Source organism: Miniopterus schreibersii, assembly GCF_964146895.1.
Source record: "Miniopterus schreibersii genome assembly, chromosome: 15".
Classification (NCBI taxonomy): Eukaryota; Metazoa; Chordata; class Mammalia; order Chiroptera; family Miniopteridae; genus Miniopterus; species Miniopterus schreibersii.
In genome coordinates, this window is record NC_138115.1 from 20,780,820 (window position 1) to 20,801,192 (window position 20,373).

Genomic DNA, 20,373 nt, shown 5'->3' on the forward strand with positions numbered 1-20,373 from the left:
AAGTTACTTTATATTTTCCACTGGAAGAGATTAATTAGCTCCAGAAGTGTCAGATTCATCTGGAAATTCTCTGGGAGATAGTTTTGAAAATTAAGAGTGTCAATTAAAGAGTTTCTTTGGGCTTTTAGGTTGATTTCAGGAGATAACAATTGGATGAGGCAAAAGAGGAGTTGAGAGCCATTGTGGGCTACAAATTAATGGCTTTACTCCATTTAAACTGTAGTTTCAGCCTCTCATCAGAGCTTTGTATTTCACAGACTTGTTGAGCCCATTAAAGAAATGGAAGTCTCGCTATCTGATGGAGCAGAACGTCACTAAGTTACTTCGGCCTCTATCTCCAGTCACACCACCCCCTCCCAATCCAGGCTCAAAGAGCCCTCAGCTGACCACACCTGGCCCATCTCATCCAGAAGAAGAATGTCGAAATGGATACAGCCTCATGTTCTCACCAATCACGTCTCTTACTACTGCTAGTCGCTGCAATACTCCTCTGCAGTTTGAGGTGATTTGGGTTTGGTTTGGGGGAGTGCTGAATAGAGTCATCATTTGCACCTCCTCATTTCAAATATAATAGCATTCCAAATGCTTCTTTACCATGTTCCTTGCCTGTTTTAGCAAGAGAATGGGAAACCTCATGGTCAGTGTGACCTATTACCTGGTAGCCTCTCATCTTGGCAGTCCACATACTTCCCAAAATTGGAAAAGTTGTACCACAGATGACATTCATTTGCCTTTTGCATGCAGTCCATTTGTCTCTTTAACTTCAGATAATAAGCATGCTAGATCTCCATCTTTGTCTTTTCTCTCTACTTGGTTAAAACAGGCCTCTAGCTGCCTAGTAATCATTAATGACACCAGCCTGAGAGCTCTGATTATACTGTTTGTATCTTTGTTTCTAGGCCTTTAAATCAGTAAAGTATCTTTCCCTGTTTTGTATTCTCATGTATGGCCTTAGTGAAAAGGGATTGAGAAAGCATATGGTTTATGGCAAATGAGGGCTTTTTTCCTACTCCAGGTTCTTTTCCCTTTTTGTTACAATGTGTTAGGAGTGAGACAGAAACTAGCAACACATTTATAAAGACATTGATTACATTCACTCTCTGGATTAAGTTAGAATTGTATATCTCAGCTGTTTCAAAACATTAATTCTGAATCAGTTTAGTATTCAAGCTTGGGTGACAGCAGATTTGCCTAGTAGATTCCATGTGTATAAAAAATACCTCATCTATCGCATGTTGCTTTGATTTATAATTAAATTAGACATACACTATCCTTTCCTTCTCAGAAAATTTTGTTCTGATCACTAAACAAACTCAGCTCTGCCCCTAGTTTGCACTTCTCCACATGAATATCCTAACCAATGTCATCCTCTCTGTTGAGCTTTTATGAGAGCATGGGGATTAAAAATATCTGGACTTGTAAATGGCTAACTCAGAAAGAGGTAGATAGCAGCTATACCTAAGCTATTAACTTGACTTTTGGAGGAAACCTCTTTTTAATGGGTAAAAAACTTTCCTTGTTATATCTGATTTCTAATTCCTTGTGGTGGTCTTTTTAGCCAGATAGTAAAGCAGCTAATTCAGGCCTTACAAAGTTTACCTGGTCTAATTGCAGTTGACTTCAGTTAGCAACTAGAGTTTGCTAATAAAATTTTATGAGAGGACATTCTCCCTGGAGGGCAGTATATTATAGGAAAAGGGATTCATACTTTGTCTGTAGGTTTTATTATAATTAAAGGTGAAATTAGAAGGTAAGTCACCTTCCCAAACAGCTAAGTTTAGTACTCAGTGCATTTTCCTACCCCCTTGTAGCATTTTGGATAACTATGAAATACTATGAAAGTGTAAGGTGTTACATATATATATATATTTTTTAATCAAGATCCTTTTATTGGTGCATAGTCAAAGCTTATTAGAATACCAGGAGGGGGGGGGGATATAAAAGTTCAGTGTATGTTTCTGTTTTAATCTCATTATTTAACTGAGGAAATTTAGCCTTTCTAATCAATTAAAAGACAAACCTCACCATTCTGACCATCCTTATCATTCTCATTGCCGTACTCTTTCCTATTTCCTAGTATAAGGAGGTGTAAGGAGCCTTATTTCCACCCAAGACTGACACAGAGAAATACCAAAAGGTGTCACAAGTAAAGATCAGCTTGGTTGGGGGGGATATGTTTTTGAAAGGAAAAATAAACATTTCAGGAGAAAAGTGAGACATTTTTCCAACTCCAAGTGAAGGAGTTGAGGAGACACTAGTGGAAGAGAACAAGATCATAAGGGGAAAGCATCAAGAAAAGAGACAAAGCAAGATTGAGGAGGCACACTTAATTCGCTTCCCCTTTCTACCACAATAACTCTTCTCTCTCTGCCTTGTGATCTCTTTACTGTCCATTTCACACACTCTACCTATCCCACCAAGTAAAATTAACAGCCAATCAATACCCTGCTCTGCTGAAGCAGCCTTATTTCCCCTACCACAGACTCAGTTGTGCATAGTATACAACATTAGGAACCTTCCCCCCCTTACCTTACTCGTGTCACCCTGAATTCTTGTTACCACCATCATTCTTTCCACTTTTACCATTCAGATCTTCCCATCAGAGTTCACTATCCAGTTTCTGTTTGTTAGGAGAGTGATGCCTCAGGTGAAAGCCCTAAGGGTAAACCTGTTTAGGAAGCAGGGGTCAGGGTATACACATCTGCTTTTTCCCCCCTCTGTTCTCAAAAGTACAATGGATTTTAACATCAGAGGATGTTGGTAGGTGTGGTCAGAACCAATTAGCTTATGAAAAGAACTATGTAGTCTGTGAGCTAGAGAGTCCATCAGTCTTATCTTCAGAACTGATATTCAAGAGGAACTCACCATCTCCCTAGTCCTGTCATCCTCCAGCATGCTAAATGGTTTCCCCGGAAAACGATGGTTGGCCAGAGTCACATAGGAGAATGAAGAAATGTAATGTTCAGGGGCGGGTGTGGGGTGAAGGAAAAAGGTTCCCCTAAGGAGGAATAAGTGGTTGGGGTGCCCAATAACAAATACTGTAGGTTGCTAAACTCTCATCTGACGTAGAAAGAAATAGACATTTGACCCTTGAATAACACGGGAGTTGGAAGTACCAACTCATGCTCATTTAAAAATTCACATACAACTTTTGACACCCCCACCCAAAAAACTTTACTAATAACTAACTACTGTTGATTAGACGTCTTAATGGTAAGTCAATTAATACATATTTTGTATGTTATATGTATTGTATATTCTTACAATAAAATAAGCTAGAGAAAAAAATGTTAAGAAAATCATAAGGAAGAGAAAATACATTTACAGTACTATATTTATTGGGGGGGAAATCCATGTATAAGTGAACCTAAACAGTTCAAACCAGTGTTATTCAAGGGTCAACTATAATAGTGTGAAATTTCACCTCTTTCCTGATACTGCTTGAGATGTTTTCTTATAGCATGAAACATTATAACCAATTTATTCTTAAATGCTTTCAAAGGCACCAGGAAGCATTTTTAACAAGTCATTCTGTTCATTGAGATGAATTCTGCAGTTAAGCATTTCTCCTGTGCATTCTTGTCCCTCCCACCCCACCCTACCCAAAAAAAAAGTTGTTGCTAACTATCTGTGCTTGCTTTTAATTTATTTTTTGTTTTGTTTTGCTTCTTGACTTCAAGTAGATGAATAACAAGATGCTTTTCCCTCCTCTAGAACATATCCTCCCCTGAGAGTTACCCTGCGAATAGGCCCGAGTCCCTGTCACCCGAGGTAGTTATCACACCATCTCAATCACACTTGGAGGCTGAGAGTGAGTGTGCATGAGTGTGTGGGAAGGGCTGGGGTATCCAAGTGAATGGGGTGATGGGCTGGAGGGTGGCCAGTTGGTCACTAAGGTGAATGAATCTTCCCATGTATGACTGGTTACTCAGAACTGTCAATGTAGGTGGAGGAAAATAAAGTAGCTATGGGGGGGGGTTGTTTCTGTTGTTGTTTGGGGGAGGGAGTGACTAAAGAGTTACTTTAAAAGAAGGGTAGTATCTAGAAGAAAAGTTTAAAGGAGGCTGAAGATGTAGGAGCCTTGTTAAAGTCTTAACAAATAATGTGTGTTTGTTAAATAAGAAAAGTTGAATCAAAAGTTGGTAGGAGCTCTTTTGATACTATCTTAGGCTGATAAAGGAGCAACTTGTTGGAAAAGTTAAGCAGTGATATATGCCTTTTTCCTGGGTTAATATGAGAGCTCTGTTTAACTGCATGTTTGGGGTTTTGGTTGGTAGATTGAGTAGCTTCTTTAAAACGGGACAGTTAAGCCTCTTGACTTTCTGTATTTTTGTAGCTCCTCATTGGGTACACAAGGAAACTACGCAGCCCATGGTTTCTGTGGCACAGGCCTCCATTCTGCAGTGGTTGGGATATGGTTGCCATACAAGTGGTATCTCTTAGGATATCAGTTGAGTGCTTTGCTCAGAAACCTGCTGCTCTGGAGATGTAAAATTCAGATTTTAGTGCTAGCATTTCTTAACTATTAGAAAATTTGGACAGAGGTAGTAATGAATAATTCCATGAATCCACATGGAGTCTTTTTCCTCTTGAAGAGAAAATTATAGTCCCTCATGACCTTTTAGAAATTAACTAAACTGTTAATCCCCCTCCTTCTAATAAAAAATTAGTGTTAAACACATTGACGGTTGACCAAATTCTCAATTAGTAGGATTTTATAGATCAATGTGAATCTGAGAAAGGTTGTACTCCAGTGTACTAAAGGTTTTCTGGGTGGTTTTTGCTGTCTTAAGGAAAGTATAGTGTTCTCTCCTCAGGTGCTAAAGGCTCTAAGATAGCATATTTTGGAGGCTGACATGGTGTGGTATCTGGGTTTCTGGAACCATTCTTTCTAGAGTGAGTTAGTTGACCTAGTGGTGGAAAATCTTGGTGTTAGGAGGTAAAGATAACCAAACAGTAGATGGGGTTTATTTTTGATACATTTCAGCATTTCTGATACTCTGCAGTGAGGGGCGTTAGTGGTGCTGTGGTATGTTGACATAGATTAGAAGGTGAGGAAGAACTGAGTGGCCAGGAGGTTTTACGAGAAATATATCTGTTTAGTAGTGAAAGTGAATGGAGAGCTGGTTGGTTGATGTCTTTGATGCCTTTCTCCTTTACTGAACCAGTACCTTAAATACTTAACTTTCCATCTGCTTTCTACTTTCTTTCGACTTTTCCCTCCTTCCACCCTCCATCAATATTAACTTAGAAATGAATAACACCAGAAGCCAGTTATCTTAAGACACCAGCTGGTCTCACTGCTGTATCATACATGGGGCTCAGATAAATCCCAAATTATACTGCCAATCCCTTAATGTAGTGCAAGGTGATTCAGCAAACCTGATGAAAGGCTAAGCAGGCAAAGTAGTCACATTTGGCCAATTATCTAATTCTGATTTTTCCAGTATTCCCTTCCAGAAAGACTTGAAAGTAATTTGGGAAAGGTGGGGGTTGTTTAGTGATATGGCCTGTATACACTGTTGCTACATGGGACTCTTACAGATGTTAATGGCATTCTCTCTTCTGCTTCCATCCCTCTTGTCTTTGCTGTTCACTTGTGTCTCTCTTACCCCCTTCTTTTCTGCCCTTTGACTTTTTTTTTTCTTCCCTACCCCATGTCTCCATTGATTTTTATTCTTTCAGCTTTGTCACCGAAAAGACCTGGACTTGACAAAAGTAGGCTACCTTGACTCCAACACTAACAGCTGTGCTGACAGACCTTCCCTCATCAACTCGGCTCATTCTGACCTGACTCCTCATCCCTCCATCGGGCCCACCTCTGAGACTGGCTTTCCCAGCAGGAGTGGGGATGGACATCAGACCCTCATGAGAAACTCGGACCAGGCATTTCGGACAGAGTTTAACTTAATGTATGCCTATTCCCCATTGAACGCTATGCCTCGAGCAGATGGATTATATCGAGGGTCTCCCCTGGTAGGGGATAGGAAGCCTTTACATTTGGATGGGGGATATTGTTCCCCTGCAGAAGGGTTTCCCAGCAGATATGAACATGGTTTTATGAAAGATGTCTCTCGTGGATCCATGTCACCTGGTGGTGAAAGGGCTTGTGAAGGAGTCCCATCTGCCCCCCAGAACCCACCACAGAGGAAAAAGGTAAGTTTCACATGATACAGGCCCTTTTGAAGAGCACTAACAATAGATATTTATGAAGTTACTGCTATGTGTTCAGCACTGTTCTCAGTGTGAAGAAAACAAAGATAAGTAAGACATGGTCTGCCATGTCCAATAAAAGTCAGGCTGTTTTAATACAATTTGATGAATGCTCTAAATAATTAGCATATTTAAATGCCTATCATGTATGTACAGCACACAGGCAGTTCAAAGACTAGAGCAGTGGATAAGAATATTATTGATTACTTGTATTACTTAGCACTCCCTATGTTCTAGGCACTGTTAAGCTCTTCTTATGCACTTAATCCTCAAAATAATCCTGTAGATAGGTAATTTCCCACTTTGCAGATGGCAAAATTAAGGCAAGTTGAGTGACTTGCACATGGTCACACAGCTAGTAAATGGAAGAGCCAGGACAGTACCCAGGTCTGTTTGATTCTAGATTGCGTGCTCTTATTGCCACCATGCTATATTGCCTCCTAGGTTCTGCCCTAATGGAGCTTATAGCAAGTGAAACTGAGTTTAGCAGATAATTATATTAATAAGTTATTAATTTTAATGGCGATGGATGCTCCAAAGGAGTTATTCAGATGTGGTTAGAACATCTTAACAGGAGAACCTGGCTAGTCAGATATGTGGACGGTGCTTTAAGAACAAACAAGACACCCAGCCGGCATTGCTAGTGGTTGAGCATTGACCTCTGATCCAGGAGATCGCAGTTCAGTTCCCTGTCAGGGCACTTGCCCGGGTTGTGGGCTCAGTCCCCAGTAGGGGGCATGCAGGGGGCAGCTGATCAATGATTCTCTCATCATTGATATTTCTCTCTCTTCCTCTCCCTTCCTCTCTCAAATCAATAAAGATTAAAAAAGAAAAAAAAGATTTATCAAAAGAACAAACAAGAGGCTCTTAGCCAGTTTGAGGGGTAGTGGAGTGAGAGATGACAGGTCACTGATTTAGTTAATCTTAGACAAAAAGTAGGAATCCATCAGCCAGCAAATGGGGATGTTACAGAAGAGGGAGCAGAACAAGTAATTATGTGACACTCCATTGGATGGGCAGCAGGGATGTGATGTGATTGCAAACAGTTGAGTATTGCTGTGGTGTCAGAGGAAGGGTGGGGGGAATAAGGAGAATAAAGAGAGATGAGCAAGGCCAAGCCATACAGAGCTTGGCTAGTGGTTTGGGACTTGGCTTTTAAGCAATGCATGTTCTAGAAATTATGAAGCCAAAAGTCTGCTTTTTATACCAGTGGTTTTCAACTAGGTGCACTTGTATATGCATGGGAGTATTTGAGGGTTGGCATAGCAACTTTTATTTATTGGGCAGGGCTAGAGAAGCTAAATATTATGTGTGTGTGATTCTCACATAATTGCAAAATATCTGTAGTACTCGTGGTAAAATGTAGCCTAGTGGCTTTTTTTACATTTACATTACAATAAAATACATTACCAAAAATCATTATTATTAACTTCTTTCCCAGATTGTGTATGAAAAATGCGTATATAAAATTGTCTTATTTTGAGTTTTGTTATATTTTATATTGAGAGCCCTAACAGGATAAAAGGATGAAACAGTGGCAGATAATTTGGGATAAAACAGCAATGAATTTTGAAGACTGTTGCATGAACAGCATTGACTATCAGGAACAAAAATGGAAATAGTCTTTGGATTTCTGGTTTTATTATATGCAAAAGTGATTGAAATCATGATTTATTTCAGAACTATTGCTGAGCACCTGCTATTGGCCAAGTTCTGTGCTGGATATTAAAGATTAAAAAAAAACAAATAAACTTTGCCCTGTAGAACGTACAGTTTAGTGGGGAAACAAGCAAGATGTTTTAACAGGCTGCTAATGGTGTAAGCTCAATGCACTGTAACGCCACAGAGGAGGTTTGCCAAGCAGGGCAGGGAGAGGATTCTGTTGTAGCAATCAGAAAGAATGAAGCAGGTGATCGACGAGCTGGGGAGAAATTTCCAAGTATGTATAGGGTTAATAGAGCTGGCTTGCTAAAATAAGAACCGAAATTATTTCCTTTCTCCTTTTACATTAGTTTCTCTATGTGTAAGAAAGAAACACTAATGAATCTCGTGTATCTTGGAAAATTAAGCACATTTAAGAACCCTAAAGAATTGGCTTTTTCTTTTGTTTTGGGGTGTTTTACCTCTCTCTTTTTTTTTTTTTTTTTTAACAGCGATCTCTAGGGATTTCTAGGAAGTGGGAAAGAGCTATCAGAATCACCTGGGAGGCTTTTTCAAACTACATAAGCTCCCTTTTCTAGGAGCTACCATTGTTGCAGATAACTATGATAGCACGCTTCTGTTATGGGGTAACTGTAATCTCACAGGTTTTTTTTTTGAAGGCAGAAAAAAGGTTGAAATCTACTGGTGAACACCAGTCTTCAAAAATGTTATCTCCTGGTGTCTTCTCTTCTCCTTCCCAATATCTGACTGATGTAAATAGGTAGCTGTGCTGAGATCTTTGTCACACCTGAAAAAAAGTTGCCAATGTTGGTGTCTGCTTTGTTTGCATGGCTTGCTAATGGTGTACTAGGGTTCATCTTTCCCCATTGCTACTGATCCACTACCAGTTTCTAGAGTCCTGTTTGTTACTTCCTTTGTAGGTATCCCTGCTGGAGTACCGCAAACGGAAACAGGAAGCCAAGGAGAATTCTGCTGGTGGGGGAGGTGACTCTGCACAGAGCAAAAGCAAATCTGCAGGAGCTGGGCAAGGCAGCAGTAACTCACTTTCTGACACTGGTGCCCATGGTGTGCAGGGATCCTCAGCCCGAACCCCATCTTCCCCTCACAAAAAGTTCTCCCCATCTCATTCCTCTTTGTCCCATTTGGAGGCGGTAAGCCCATCCGATTCCAGAGGCACTTCATCTCACTGCAGACCTCAAGAGAATATCAGCAGTAGGTGGTGAGTTGATATTTGATGCTTTAATAACTAAATGGATCATTCCCAGTTTTACCTAAAACATATGTGAACATTTACCTGAGAAAGCCAGACAACAGCTCCCTCTTTCCTGTTCATCTGATTAAATAATATCAGCCAGAACCTCCCAGCCTTACAGAAGCAAACATTTGCTACCAATCCTGTGGGACACCACTTTGGACTGCATACAATTGTGGACACAGATAAGCTATATAGTATTTGCTGGGCCCTAACACTGCCTCTTCTATTTTCCTATTTTGTATGAAAGGTAATTTAAGAGTTCAGGTCAGTTCCACTTAAATTGACAACAGATGTCTCAATTCCACACAGCCAGCATATACAGAGAGAGAAGATGTATTCTGAAAGAATTTGTCTGGCTTAAGGGAGACCACACATAATACTGGTGTCAAGTACTGAGTATCAGATGAGCGAAATAGAAGAAGACGCAGTTCAGGGATCTTGAACGGAAGAAATGAAGCCTGCGAAAGAGACGGGGCTCAAACAAATAATGTTTATTAATCTATGAAACGTATTAAGTACTATGTGCCAGGCACATGACTTCACAGAAGAGAAAACTTAGCATTTCAAAGTGGGAGTTAAGCACACACTCCCTCTCAGGAGCATGTCCACATCTTTCCCCTCTGCCCCCAGGTGCATTACCTCTGCCTTTCTCCTAAGTTCCATGGGCCCTTCTTTTGCCTCTATAACTTGTTCCCTGAGCCCATTTCTTCTGTGGCTCACTTTTACTACTTCTGTAACTAAACTTTCTCTTATAATTTGGGGTGGAGATGGAGGTTTAAAAAAGTAGACATCTTTAAATTTACTTTTTCCTTCATTGCTTTTTCTTTAAAAGTGTTTTTTCTTTTGTGCCTAACATAGTTTGAGGCAGAGAAAATAACCTCGTTTTAAATTGATCCTGAAGAAAATAATGTCTAAGAAGGTGTGTTTAAGAGAATATGTTGTACAATCTTTGTCAGAGATTCAGTTGTTCCACCCTCTTGACTCAGAAACCCTGTGGCATAAACTTGCACCCTGTTGCCTTCACAGGATGGTTCCCACATCAGTAGAACGACTCCGAGAAGGAGGAAGCATCCCCAAAGTCCTCCGAAGCAGTGTGAGGGTGGCCCAAAAAGGAGAGCCTTCTCCCACGTGGGAGAGTAACATCACAGAGAAAGACTCAGGTAAACCTATGGCTTTGTGCTGTCTACCAGGTTTGGGGGCATGTGACCCAGGCTCCACACATTTTATAACAGATACTAGGCTGAGGTGAGTCAGCTTCTTATGTGGTTGGGCTTCATTGTTTGCAAGGTTCCAGCTTAGTTTGCTTTTACTCTTTTGGGCTAAAGCATTCTTAAGATCTAGCATTGCTTTTTCTCTGTGTGCTCTTTTTTCCCCAAGGAATACTTTTTTGTAACTCATCTCTCCAACGGTCTGAAATCCACCTTGTTGAAGGATGAAGAGAAAGGAGACAGGAAACAGATCAGGCATTTAAGACATAGCCCATAATTAACCACTCCTTTTGCCCTTCTGGCGTGCTGCACTCACGTGATTTGTCAGAAAGAGAGCAGCATGGGTTAGTGATGGCATTAGTGATTGGAATAAACAGTGGCTATTTCTCACTTCTTCTAAGAAGCCAAGTTGATTTTGTATTATATTCCAGACCCCGCAGATGGAGAAGGCCCAGAGACACTGAGCTTAGCACTCTCAAAAGGAGCAGCCGTTTACAGCCCTTCCCGATACAGCTACCAGGTGAGACAAGAAATTGCTCATCTATGGGCATTGGAGTGTGTTCTGGGTTCCAAATGTTTTGAGATGTCATCTTTGCATATAGTTTCAGCAGCCTTAGAAATAAGCCATCGTCTACTCACCTTCAGGTAATCAATCATGCTAGAAAAATAAAGTGATCAGAAATAGCCATTTTACTGTCTTTGGTATTCTAAAAAGAACAAATGATTAAGCAAATAAAGAAAAAGTAGGGTGTTTTAAATATTCACAAACCTAAATAGCTTAAATAGGGACTTTTTCACCACTTTATGCTTTTCTTCTCAACTCTTTCTAGCTCCTGCAGTGTGATAGTCCACGGACAGAATCACAAAGCCTCCTTCAACAAAGTTCCTCCCCCTTTCGAGGACATCCAACCCAATCTCCAGGATACAGTTACCGAACTACTGCACTGAGACCTGGAAATCCCCCCTCTCACGGTTCTTCAGAATCTTCCCTCTCTTCTACGTCCTATTCCAGCCCCGCCCACCCTGTGTCCACAGACTCATTGGCTTCATTTACGGGGACACCAGGGTATTATAGCAGCCAGCCACATTCTGGAAACAGCACGGGCAGCAATCTTCCAAGGAGGAGCTGCCCTTCTAGCGCTGCTAGCCCTACCCCGCAGGGCCCCTCAGACTCACCGACCTCAGACTCGGTTTCCCAATCCAGCACAGGAACTCTGAGTTCCACCTCCTTTCCTCAGAACTCTAGGTCGTCATTGCCATCAGACTTACGGACTATCAGTCTGCCCAGTGCTGGGCAGTCCACTGCCTACCAGGCCTCCAGGGTATCTGCGGTTTCCAATTCACAGCATTACCCGCACCGTGGGAGTGGGGGTGTGCACCAGTACCGACTCCAGCCGTTGCAAGGGTCAGGAGTCAAGACTCAGACAGGACTTTCCTAGGGCTTCTGGATTTGGGCAAACAAAACTGAATGAGCCCATAGCTGCTTCCTTCCAGCTGCCTCTGGAACCTAGGCCAAGCAGATTGCTGGGGAAGGGGGTACAAGGTGCCAGAGGATTGGGTCTGGTCGACAAGAAACAAGACTTGTGGTCACAGCTGGCTCTGGCCTTGGAGAAAGATGTAAATCTTGTCTGAAGCAGAGACTATAAAGAAGTTTCTCCCTGCTGTTAAGGGTACATTGTTGACAAGCAAATGGTGTTTCGGTTAGTAACGGTTCTAAGTGCAATGAGTTGTGTTGAAGCCTCCGTCTCCCATCCTTGCCTGTAGCCTGTAGTCACTTGTGCAGTGAGGACATCTTTTTAAAATCCAAAAAAAAAAAAAAAAGTTTTCAAAGGGAAAAAACAAACAAACATGAAAACAGCCAATCTCAAAGCCCCAAGCCATCTGAGTAGTGTTAGGGTTTTATGCACTTAAGAAAAAAGGTAGGTATATAAATGTTCACCGTAAGACAACCATTCCAAAAGCAGATATCCAGCTAAGATGTGTCCACCAAGAATGTTCCCTACCTTTGTCTTTGAATCACTGAGAAATAGGCAGGGATAGTGAAGCTTGGAATGTGCTCTGACTAAGGGGTGCCTGGCTCTCTGAAGAAAAGCTTGTGGTCAACTCTTGATTATTCAGGAGCAGATTAACCTAGTAGATTGTCTGAGCCCCCAGCTGTTACCATCCCACTCCCCTTCCCCAAGCTATTTCACAGCTCAGTAACCCTTGAAGTAGGTAGGTAAAGAGTGAGATGGGCCACTTGCTACTTAACAGCTGTTGGCAATAAATTTGATTAGGAAGGATCCCAGGTGGTTTGGGAATTCTTTGAATTTTATTTTTTCTACTCCCAATTAATCAGGAGTTGATGATCCCATGAGTAGGACCGCCTCCATGATTGGGGAGCATGCACTCGTGACTGCAGGGTAAGAGTGGAAAGATGTGTGGAGTGGTGCCGACAGGACTGTGATTGTGTGTGGGCGTGTTCCACATTTCTTTGGGGGATGCTTATTTGAGAGTGGCATGGGTGAGACAGTGAGAAAGCCACCCACACACCTAACACTGTTCTGGATGAGAGACAAGAGCAGACTGGCTTCTCCCCATCAGTGCATTGTGCCTGTTGTACACCCCTGGAGGAGCCCTGGAGCCAGCCCAGGTGGGGTACACAATCTTTTTAAATTCCATACGGTTGCCAGCTTATTTCTTTCACTTGTTTACTGTAATATCCGGCGTGTTTTTATTTATCTAATTTTGTATTCAGTTATAACCATGGTAGGGGTAGCAGATCTATGACAGGTGTAATCCCTGGTGCTGCAGTGGACCTTACTTCTTTTCTTTTGGACAAGATAATACTGTGAGTCTCCCTCCTTCCTTCCCTCCAGTTTTCTTTTTTCCCCCACCTCTCGCATCCCCTTCCTTCTACCCTTCCTACAACTATCATATGCACAGTCTTCTCTCTTTGTGTGTGACTGTTACAAAATTTCACTTTTTCAAAATTGAAATCAGGTGTTTGCTCAAATGAGGGGAGATTTTTTTTTCTTTTTTCTTTTTTTTAATGCTGAGACCTCAGCAGAATACTTTTCTTTTTGTTGTTTCCCCCACAAACCCATCAGTCTGGGAGAGCCTTGGGAGTGGAAATCATGTTGCCTGGGATGCTGGTTTCTTTGTATATTATATAAAACGTATGTAAATGTCTCTCCATTTGGGCTGGGGTTTGCATTCTCCCCTTGGCTGTTAACCGAGGGGAGAGGCCAGCAGGCAGGCGGCCCTCACCCTGCCTGGCACGTGCAGAGACCCCAGCCACTCTGTGTGGGCAGGGTGCTGTCAAGACCAGACCTCTGGGGGGGGATGGGGGCGGGGGGTGGGGGGAACTCTTGGAAGGGAAGAAGTATCACTTCTTTCTCAAGTGGAGTGTTTACACCTTGATGTAACATTTGAACTTTCACAAGAGATGTAATAATTTTGATAATAAAATTCTTAACCATAATAATCATAAAGTTGAGAACTTCTTTGTCCAGTTCTGTGACCTTGCCTTACAGTGTTTTCCTAACTTTTTTTTTTTTTTGTAATATATCTTTATTGATTTCAGAGAGAGGAAGGAAAAGGGAGAGAGAAAGAGAGAGAGAAACATCAGTGATGAGAGAGTCATCACTGATTGGCTGCCTCCTGCAACCCAGGCATGTGCCCTGACCGGGAATCGAACCACCATCTCCTAAATACTAGATCAGTGCTCAACCGCTGAGCCACGCCCAGCCTGGCTCCTAACTATTTCCTTACCTGAGGAGAGCAAGGTATACCCACGTTCAGGAGAATGTGCTTTTGGTGTAGTTGTGCCCATAATGGGGCCAAGAATATGGATTGATCTTCCTTCTGCCTTTTAAGGTGACTAAGGGCAGGTCAGCCTGCAGCAGTGGGACTGAACATTGCAAACTGACTTGAACCAGACTAGAGTTCCTGACCTTGACCTTAACCTTATTCATTCAGCATCTATTAATTGGCCTTTTTCTTCTCAAACAGTTCCAGGCATTGTTTTTGTTGGGTTTATGTGATTAAAATGGGGCATGAGGCAGGCAGATAAAATCTCAGCTTTCCTAGTGCTTACAATCTGAAGCAGGGTGAGAACTAAACCAGTCCATAATTTCAAGTAGCCATTACCATGTTATTGTTTCATAGCTGTTATGTAACTAGGGAGGTTAAGAGGCCACTCCAAAATGATTGATCAGGGTAAGAAGGTGACATTTAAGCTGAGGCCTCAGCAATAAGGAGGTTCTCATGGGATGATATGAATAAAGATCATTCCTGGGGAGTTAGAACAGCAGGTGCAAAGCAAGAATGGTATGGTTAGGATATAGTGAATGACCAGGGCAGGGTGTGGTAGATATCCAGTAGGACAGGAAGGTAGGGGTTGGATCATGTGGCACAGGGGTCAGCAAACTGTTTATGAAGGGCCACATAATATTTAGGCTTTGCAAGCCATATGGTCTCTGTTACAACTATTCAACTCTGCCGTTGCAATACAAAAGTAGCCGTAGGCAGTGTGTGGCTGTGCTCCAGTAAAGCTATATTTACAGAAATATGTGACTAGTCAGATTTGCTGGTCCAGATTTAAGGTACAGCCTGTGGGCTTAGTTTAAAGAATCTGGATTCTAAGTACAGTGGGAAAGTCATTGCAGAATATTAAGCAGAGAAGTGACATGGTCTAATTTATGTTTTGTTGGTTGGGTAGTTTTTTAAAATTACTCTGATTGTTTTGATCCTATTGGGAGAGAAATAGATGCCGGGAAACCAGTTTGGAAGCTATAGCAGTGTTTCAGGCAAGCAGCAACACAGTGGTGACTTCTATTAAGACAATAATAATGGGTAAGGAGAAGGACTTGGAATTGGCATGTTTTGCAGCTAAACAGCAGTGCTTGCTGATGGTTTGCTATGAAAGTGTTTTGCTCTAACATTTGACAAATATTGACTGAGACCTACAATAGACTACATTTTGCTAAGCATATAAGGGATTCAAAGATGGAGAAAATGCTGCCCATTTCTTTAAGGAGCTTAGAAAATAACCAATTAAAGACATAATAAAAATGATTGTCTGTTTAGAAGACCTTTCCCAAATGCCTATAGGAATACTTAGGTAACCTTACAACAGCCACAACTGAATTCTGCCTGGGGTAAAAGGAAAATAGGTACATAGTCGTCTTTAAAAAGCATTTCCATATGTAGTGTCTTAGTTGGTCTCATAATTCTGTGCTGAAAGCAAGTCAGATGCTTAAAGATGAGAAATTGAGGCCTGGTGCAGTGTTCCAGCTGTACCCTAGGGCTTCTGATTATGAATAAGCTCATCTGATTATTGCCAGAATTGGAAGATGCTGTTCCATAATCATTTACTAAATACCTGCTGTGTGCTGGGCTACATGTAAGGTGCTAGGAATGTGAAGGTAAGAGCCATCTGGCTATTAGGAATTAGTATATTTGCTATTGTTATCAAGTACCTACTCTATTACTAGGTACATTTATATACTTATATTTATACTCTAAATGTAAGAAGCTGGCCTGGCCGGGCATGGCTCAGCGGTTGAGCGCCAACCTAGGATCCAGGCGATCGGGGTTCGATTCCCGGTCAGGGCACATGCCCAGGTTGTGGGCTCGATCCCCAGTCAGGTGCTGCAGGAGGCAGCTGATCAATGACTCGTTCATCACTGATGTTTCTCTTTCTCCCTCTTTCTTCCTCTCTCTGAAATCAATAAAGATACATTTTCTAAATAAATAAATGTAAGAAGCTGAACAGTATTAAACTAGTGCGATCATGCATCTTATTTATGACTTTCCAGTTTACCAGATTCTTCCATTTATGCCATCAGCTAGCTGATTCACACTTAACAATGCATAAAGAAGGTATTATTTTTGATTTATAATTTTTCAATGAATTTTAGAGGATACAACTTACAAAGATTTCTCTCTTCTAAATGGCAGGCCCAAACTGAGTTTTGGAAATTTTGCGGTTTATCCAGGAAAAAATAGAGAAAGCTAGAGTTGCTGTGAAACTATGACTAGAAATCGCTTAACTAGCTGAAAAAAATGTCATACCTTTTTCTACCTTGTAAACAGCAGTCAGGCCTTTTTGGCCCTCGGACATCAGTGTGATGGTACAGAGTTCTCTGTTTAGCAGAAGTCACCCTGAAGAAAAAAGTGCACCATTGTCTAAATGAAGTAGGCCATTTTCTTTGAAAGTACATAGATTATCAACTCATCAACCAGAACTGGGACAACCTCTATAACCTTCTGTGAGGCTCAAAGAGATAAGAGGATTTTTTGCCAAGGTTCTCAATATATATACCCTGTGCTCAAGATTGATAAAGGCAACAGCTTGGAGAAAAGCATAGCTGTTGAAGGAGATGGTGTTTCCCTATAACTTTTACCTGTTCTATATTCAAAACTTAACCAGGCAGAGATATTCTTTGAATATGTCTCAAATCCCTCATAAAAGTGCACAGAAGAGTAGTCATGATAGCAAAACAAAACCTTAGGCAACATTACAGGAAAACTAGGTATCCCCATGAGCACCAAAATAAGGTATGTAGAAATAAACTACCAAGAGCCACAAGACCTTCATGGTATCTCCTGTTCCAGAAGAAGCAATGGAGCATCTGATGAATCTCAACTCCAAAACAAGTTCTCACTTGAAAGTTCAATGAGCCAATTTGAGAACTATAACCAAAATTTGGGAGAGGTTTGCATTGGGTACCAAGGATGTTTGGTTAAGCCAAAGGGCTGGAGCAGTCTGCGCCCAAAAAACTTATAACCAGCAACGCCCCCAGGACAGAGCTCGATGTTGAAAAGATACTCCTAATAGAATCCAAATTTATCAGGACAATCAAAAGAGAGATGAGGTTGGGAGATCACATTCAGTGAAGTATTTTGAATAAAAGTGAAACTAGGATTGACCCATTAAATCCAAGATGTATTGTCCTTCTAGGGGCAATGTATTGAATAACTTACCTTGTTAACTCCTGAGAGAAACAGTTACAAAGTCCTGGCATATTCTGTGCTGAGTTCAAACAGTGGTGGTTTGCACATTTCATATTTTAATGTTTTACATACAAAAAGTACTGCAGAAACTTGAAACTAGGAAAACTCATAAATCCTGTCTCCTTAAAATTGCAGAAAAACTAACTCAAATATGCAGAACAGAAAGGATCAAAGTGAAATGCCAATGAAAACAGGATAATATCCCCACAGAGTAAAGACATGCTAGAGGCATGCAGATAAAGTGGCATCTCCAAGAACTAGGGAGGAGGGCCACTTCCTCAACTTGATAAAGAATAGCTACAAAAACTTACAGCTAACGTCCTACTTAGTCAAGAGAGACGAGGACCTCTGACACTAAGATCAGGAATGAGACGCATGTTCACTCTTACAACATTCATGCTGGAAGTCCTAGCTAATGCAATAGGGCAAGAAAGGGAAGTATGTACACAGATTGGGAAGGAAGAAATAAAACTCTTTGTTCACAAATGACATAATCATCCTGTAGAAAATCCAAAAGAATCAACAACAAAAAACTTATAGAATTAATGTGCTAATTAGCAGGGTTGCAGGATGCAAGGTTAATACACAAATGTCAATCACCTTTGTGTATACCAACAACAAAAAATTGGAATTTGAAAATTACATCATTTACGTTAACACCTGAAGGAATGAAGTCTAGCAGAACACGTACAAGAACTCTATGGGAAAAACTACAAAACTGGTGAAAGAAGAACTAAAATGAATATTCCATGGTCATGGATAGGAAAACTCATTTTCAGGATATCAGTTTTCAACTTGATCTATAGATTCATAACCCAAACAAAATTCCAGGAAATTATTTTGTAGATATCAAATAACTGATTATAAAGTTTACATGCAGAAGCAAAAGGCCCAGAATAACCAACACAATATTGAAAGAGAAAAACAAAGTCAGGACTAACACTACCTGACTTTAAGAATTAATATAAAGCTACAGTAATCAAGACAGTGTACTACTGAAATAAGAACAGAGAGATCAATGGAACAGGATACAGTGCCTGAAAACAGACCCATACAAACATAGTCAACTGGCATTTCACAAGCAGAGCCAATATGATAAGTTTTCAACAAATGGCACTGGAACAACTAGACATCCACATGCAAAAAAATTAATCTAGACAAAGACCTGACATCCACAAAATTTAACTCAAAATGGATCACAGACCTAAGTGTAAAAAACGAAACAGGAGAAAATCTAGAAAACCTTGAGTTCGGCAATGACTTTTTAGTTGCAATGCCAAAGTCACCATCCATGAAAGAAATAATTGGTAAGCTGGACTTGGTTAAAATTAACTTATGCAAAAGGCACTATCAAGAAAATGACAAACCATAGACTGAAAGAAAATATTTGCAAAAGATATATCTGATAAAGGACTCTTAAAACTCAATAATAAAAAAACAGCGATCTAAAGATTCAACGCAATCCTATCAAAATTTGTCTTTTTTTGTTTACAGAATTATAACAAAAGCAGGCTATATTACAAAGCTATAATCAAAACAGTATAGCATTGGCTTTAAACCAGACACACAAATCAATAGAACAGAATACAGAGCCCAGAAATAAATGCGAGCATGTATGGTCAATTAATTTTCGACAAAGCTTCCAAGAGTATACAATGGTCCTGGGGAAACTGGACCCCTAACACCAAACACAAAAATTAACTCAAAATGGATTAAAGACAAATGTAAGACTGAAACCATAAAACTCCTGAGGAAAGCTTGGATGGTAAGCTCCGTGACATCAGTGCTGGTGACCATGTCGTGAATTAGCAGGTGTTGGAGAGGATGTGGTGAGAAAGGCAACCTGCTCGCTGTCGGTGGGAATGTAAATTGCTGCAACTATGGAAAACAGTATGAAGGTTCCTCAAAAAATTAAAAATAAAACTACCATATGATCCAGCAATCCCACTTCTGGGTATTAATCCAAAGGAAACAAAAACACTAACTCAAAAAAGTACCTGCACCCCTATGTTCATAGCAACATTACTTACAGTAGCCAAGATATGGGAACAATCTGAGTATTCATTGATGGATAAATGGATTAAAAACAAACAAACAAACAAAAAAAACTGTGTACATATACATACACACAATGCAGTGTTACTCAACCATTAAAAAGAAAGAATCCTGGCGTTTGCCACAACATGGGTGGACCTTGAGGGCATTATTCTAAATACATAAGTCAGAGAAAGAAAAATACCATATGGTCTCAAATGTGGCACCTTCAAAACAAAAACACAATAAACTCATGACTACAGAAAATACCTTGGTTCCTGGGATGGGGGCTGGAGTGGCAAAATGGATTAATGTGATTAAAAAGTCAAACTTGCAGTTAGAAGTCCTAGTGGTGTACAGCATGGTGACTGTAGTTAATAATACTGTAATTATATTTGCAAGTTGCTAAAAGAGTACATCTTAAAGTTCTCACCACGTATTTTGTAATTATGGTGATGGATATTAGATATCTGGGTGATCATTTCACAGCATGTGCATATATTGAATCATGTTGTACACCTGAAACTAATGATATATGTCAATTATATCTCAGTTTTAAAAAATGAAGAATGCACCAGCCGGGCGTGGCTCAGCGGTTAAGCATCGACCTAGGATCCAGGCGATCAGGGTTCGATTCCCGGTCAGGGCACATGCCTGGGTTGCGGGCTACAGCTGATCAATGACTCTCTCATCATTGACGTTTCCAGCTCTTGCTCTCTCCTTTCCTCTCTCTGAAATCAGTAAAGATATATTTTAATAAATAAATAAATAAATAAATAAATAAATAAACGAAGAATGCAACAGCAGACATACATGGCCGTCTCATTTTAAGTCTAGCCTACACTTATTTCCTCTACTTAAATCTTTTATGTCTCCCAACGTGATTATAGTTTCCTTAAGGTCAAGCTTTTCTGTTCATTCTTCTCAGTTTTGCATACAGGTCATTCTTCATTCTTTGAGAAACTGACAGAAGGGAGGTGAGAAGGAAAGGAAATATATAAC

At 40.6% G+C, this 20,373-nt stretch overlaps 1 protein-coding gene across 26 annotated transcripts in view; it reads left to right on the forward strand.

The window, feature by feature from the left end:
• The window catches only part of SETD5 (SET domain containing 5), a 77,228-nt gene extending 65,085 nt beyond the window's left edge, over positions 1 to 12,143 (forward strand). For 20 of the 26 annotated variants that reach the window (XM_081159416.1, XM_081159399.1, XM_081159406.1 and 17 more), the window contains 7 exons: positions 258 to 502; positions 3,715 to 3,771; positions 5,686 to 6,156; positions 8,796 to 9,094; positions 10,157 to 10,290; positions 10,770 to 10,858; positions 11,169 to 12,143. In XM_081159416.1, coding sequence (XP_081015542.1) covers positions 258 to 502; positions 3,715 to 3,771; positions 5,686 to 6,156; positions 8,796 to 9,094; positions 10,157 to 10,290; positions 10,770 to 10,858; positions 11,169 to 11,777 — 1,904 coding nt within the window. In that variant the 3' untranslated portion in view covers positions 11,778 to 12,143. The remainder of the gene's footprint in view (positions 1 to 257; positions 503 to 3,714; positions 3,772 to 5,685; positions 6,157 to 8,795; positions 9,095 to 10,156; positions 10,291 to 10,769; positions 10,859 to 11,168) is intronic. The other 6 variants (XM_081159407.1, XM_081159410.1, XM_081159409.1 and 3 more) reach the window with 1 other exon arrangement.
• The last annotated feature ends 8,230 nt before the right edge of the window (positions 12,144 to 20,373 follow it).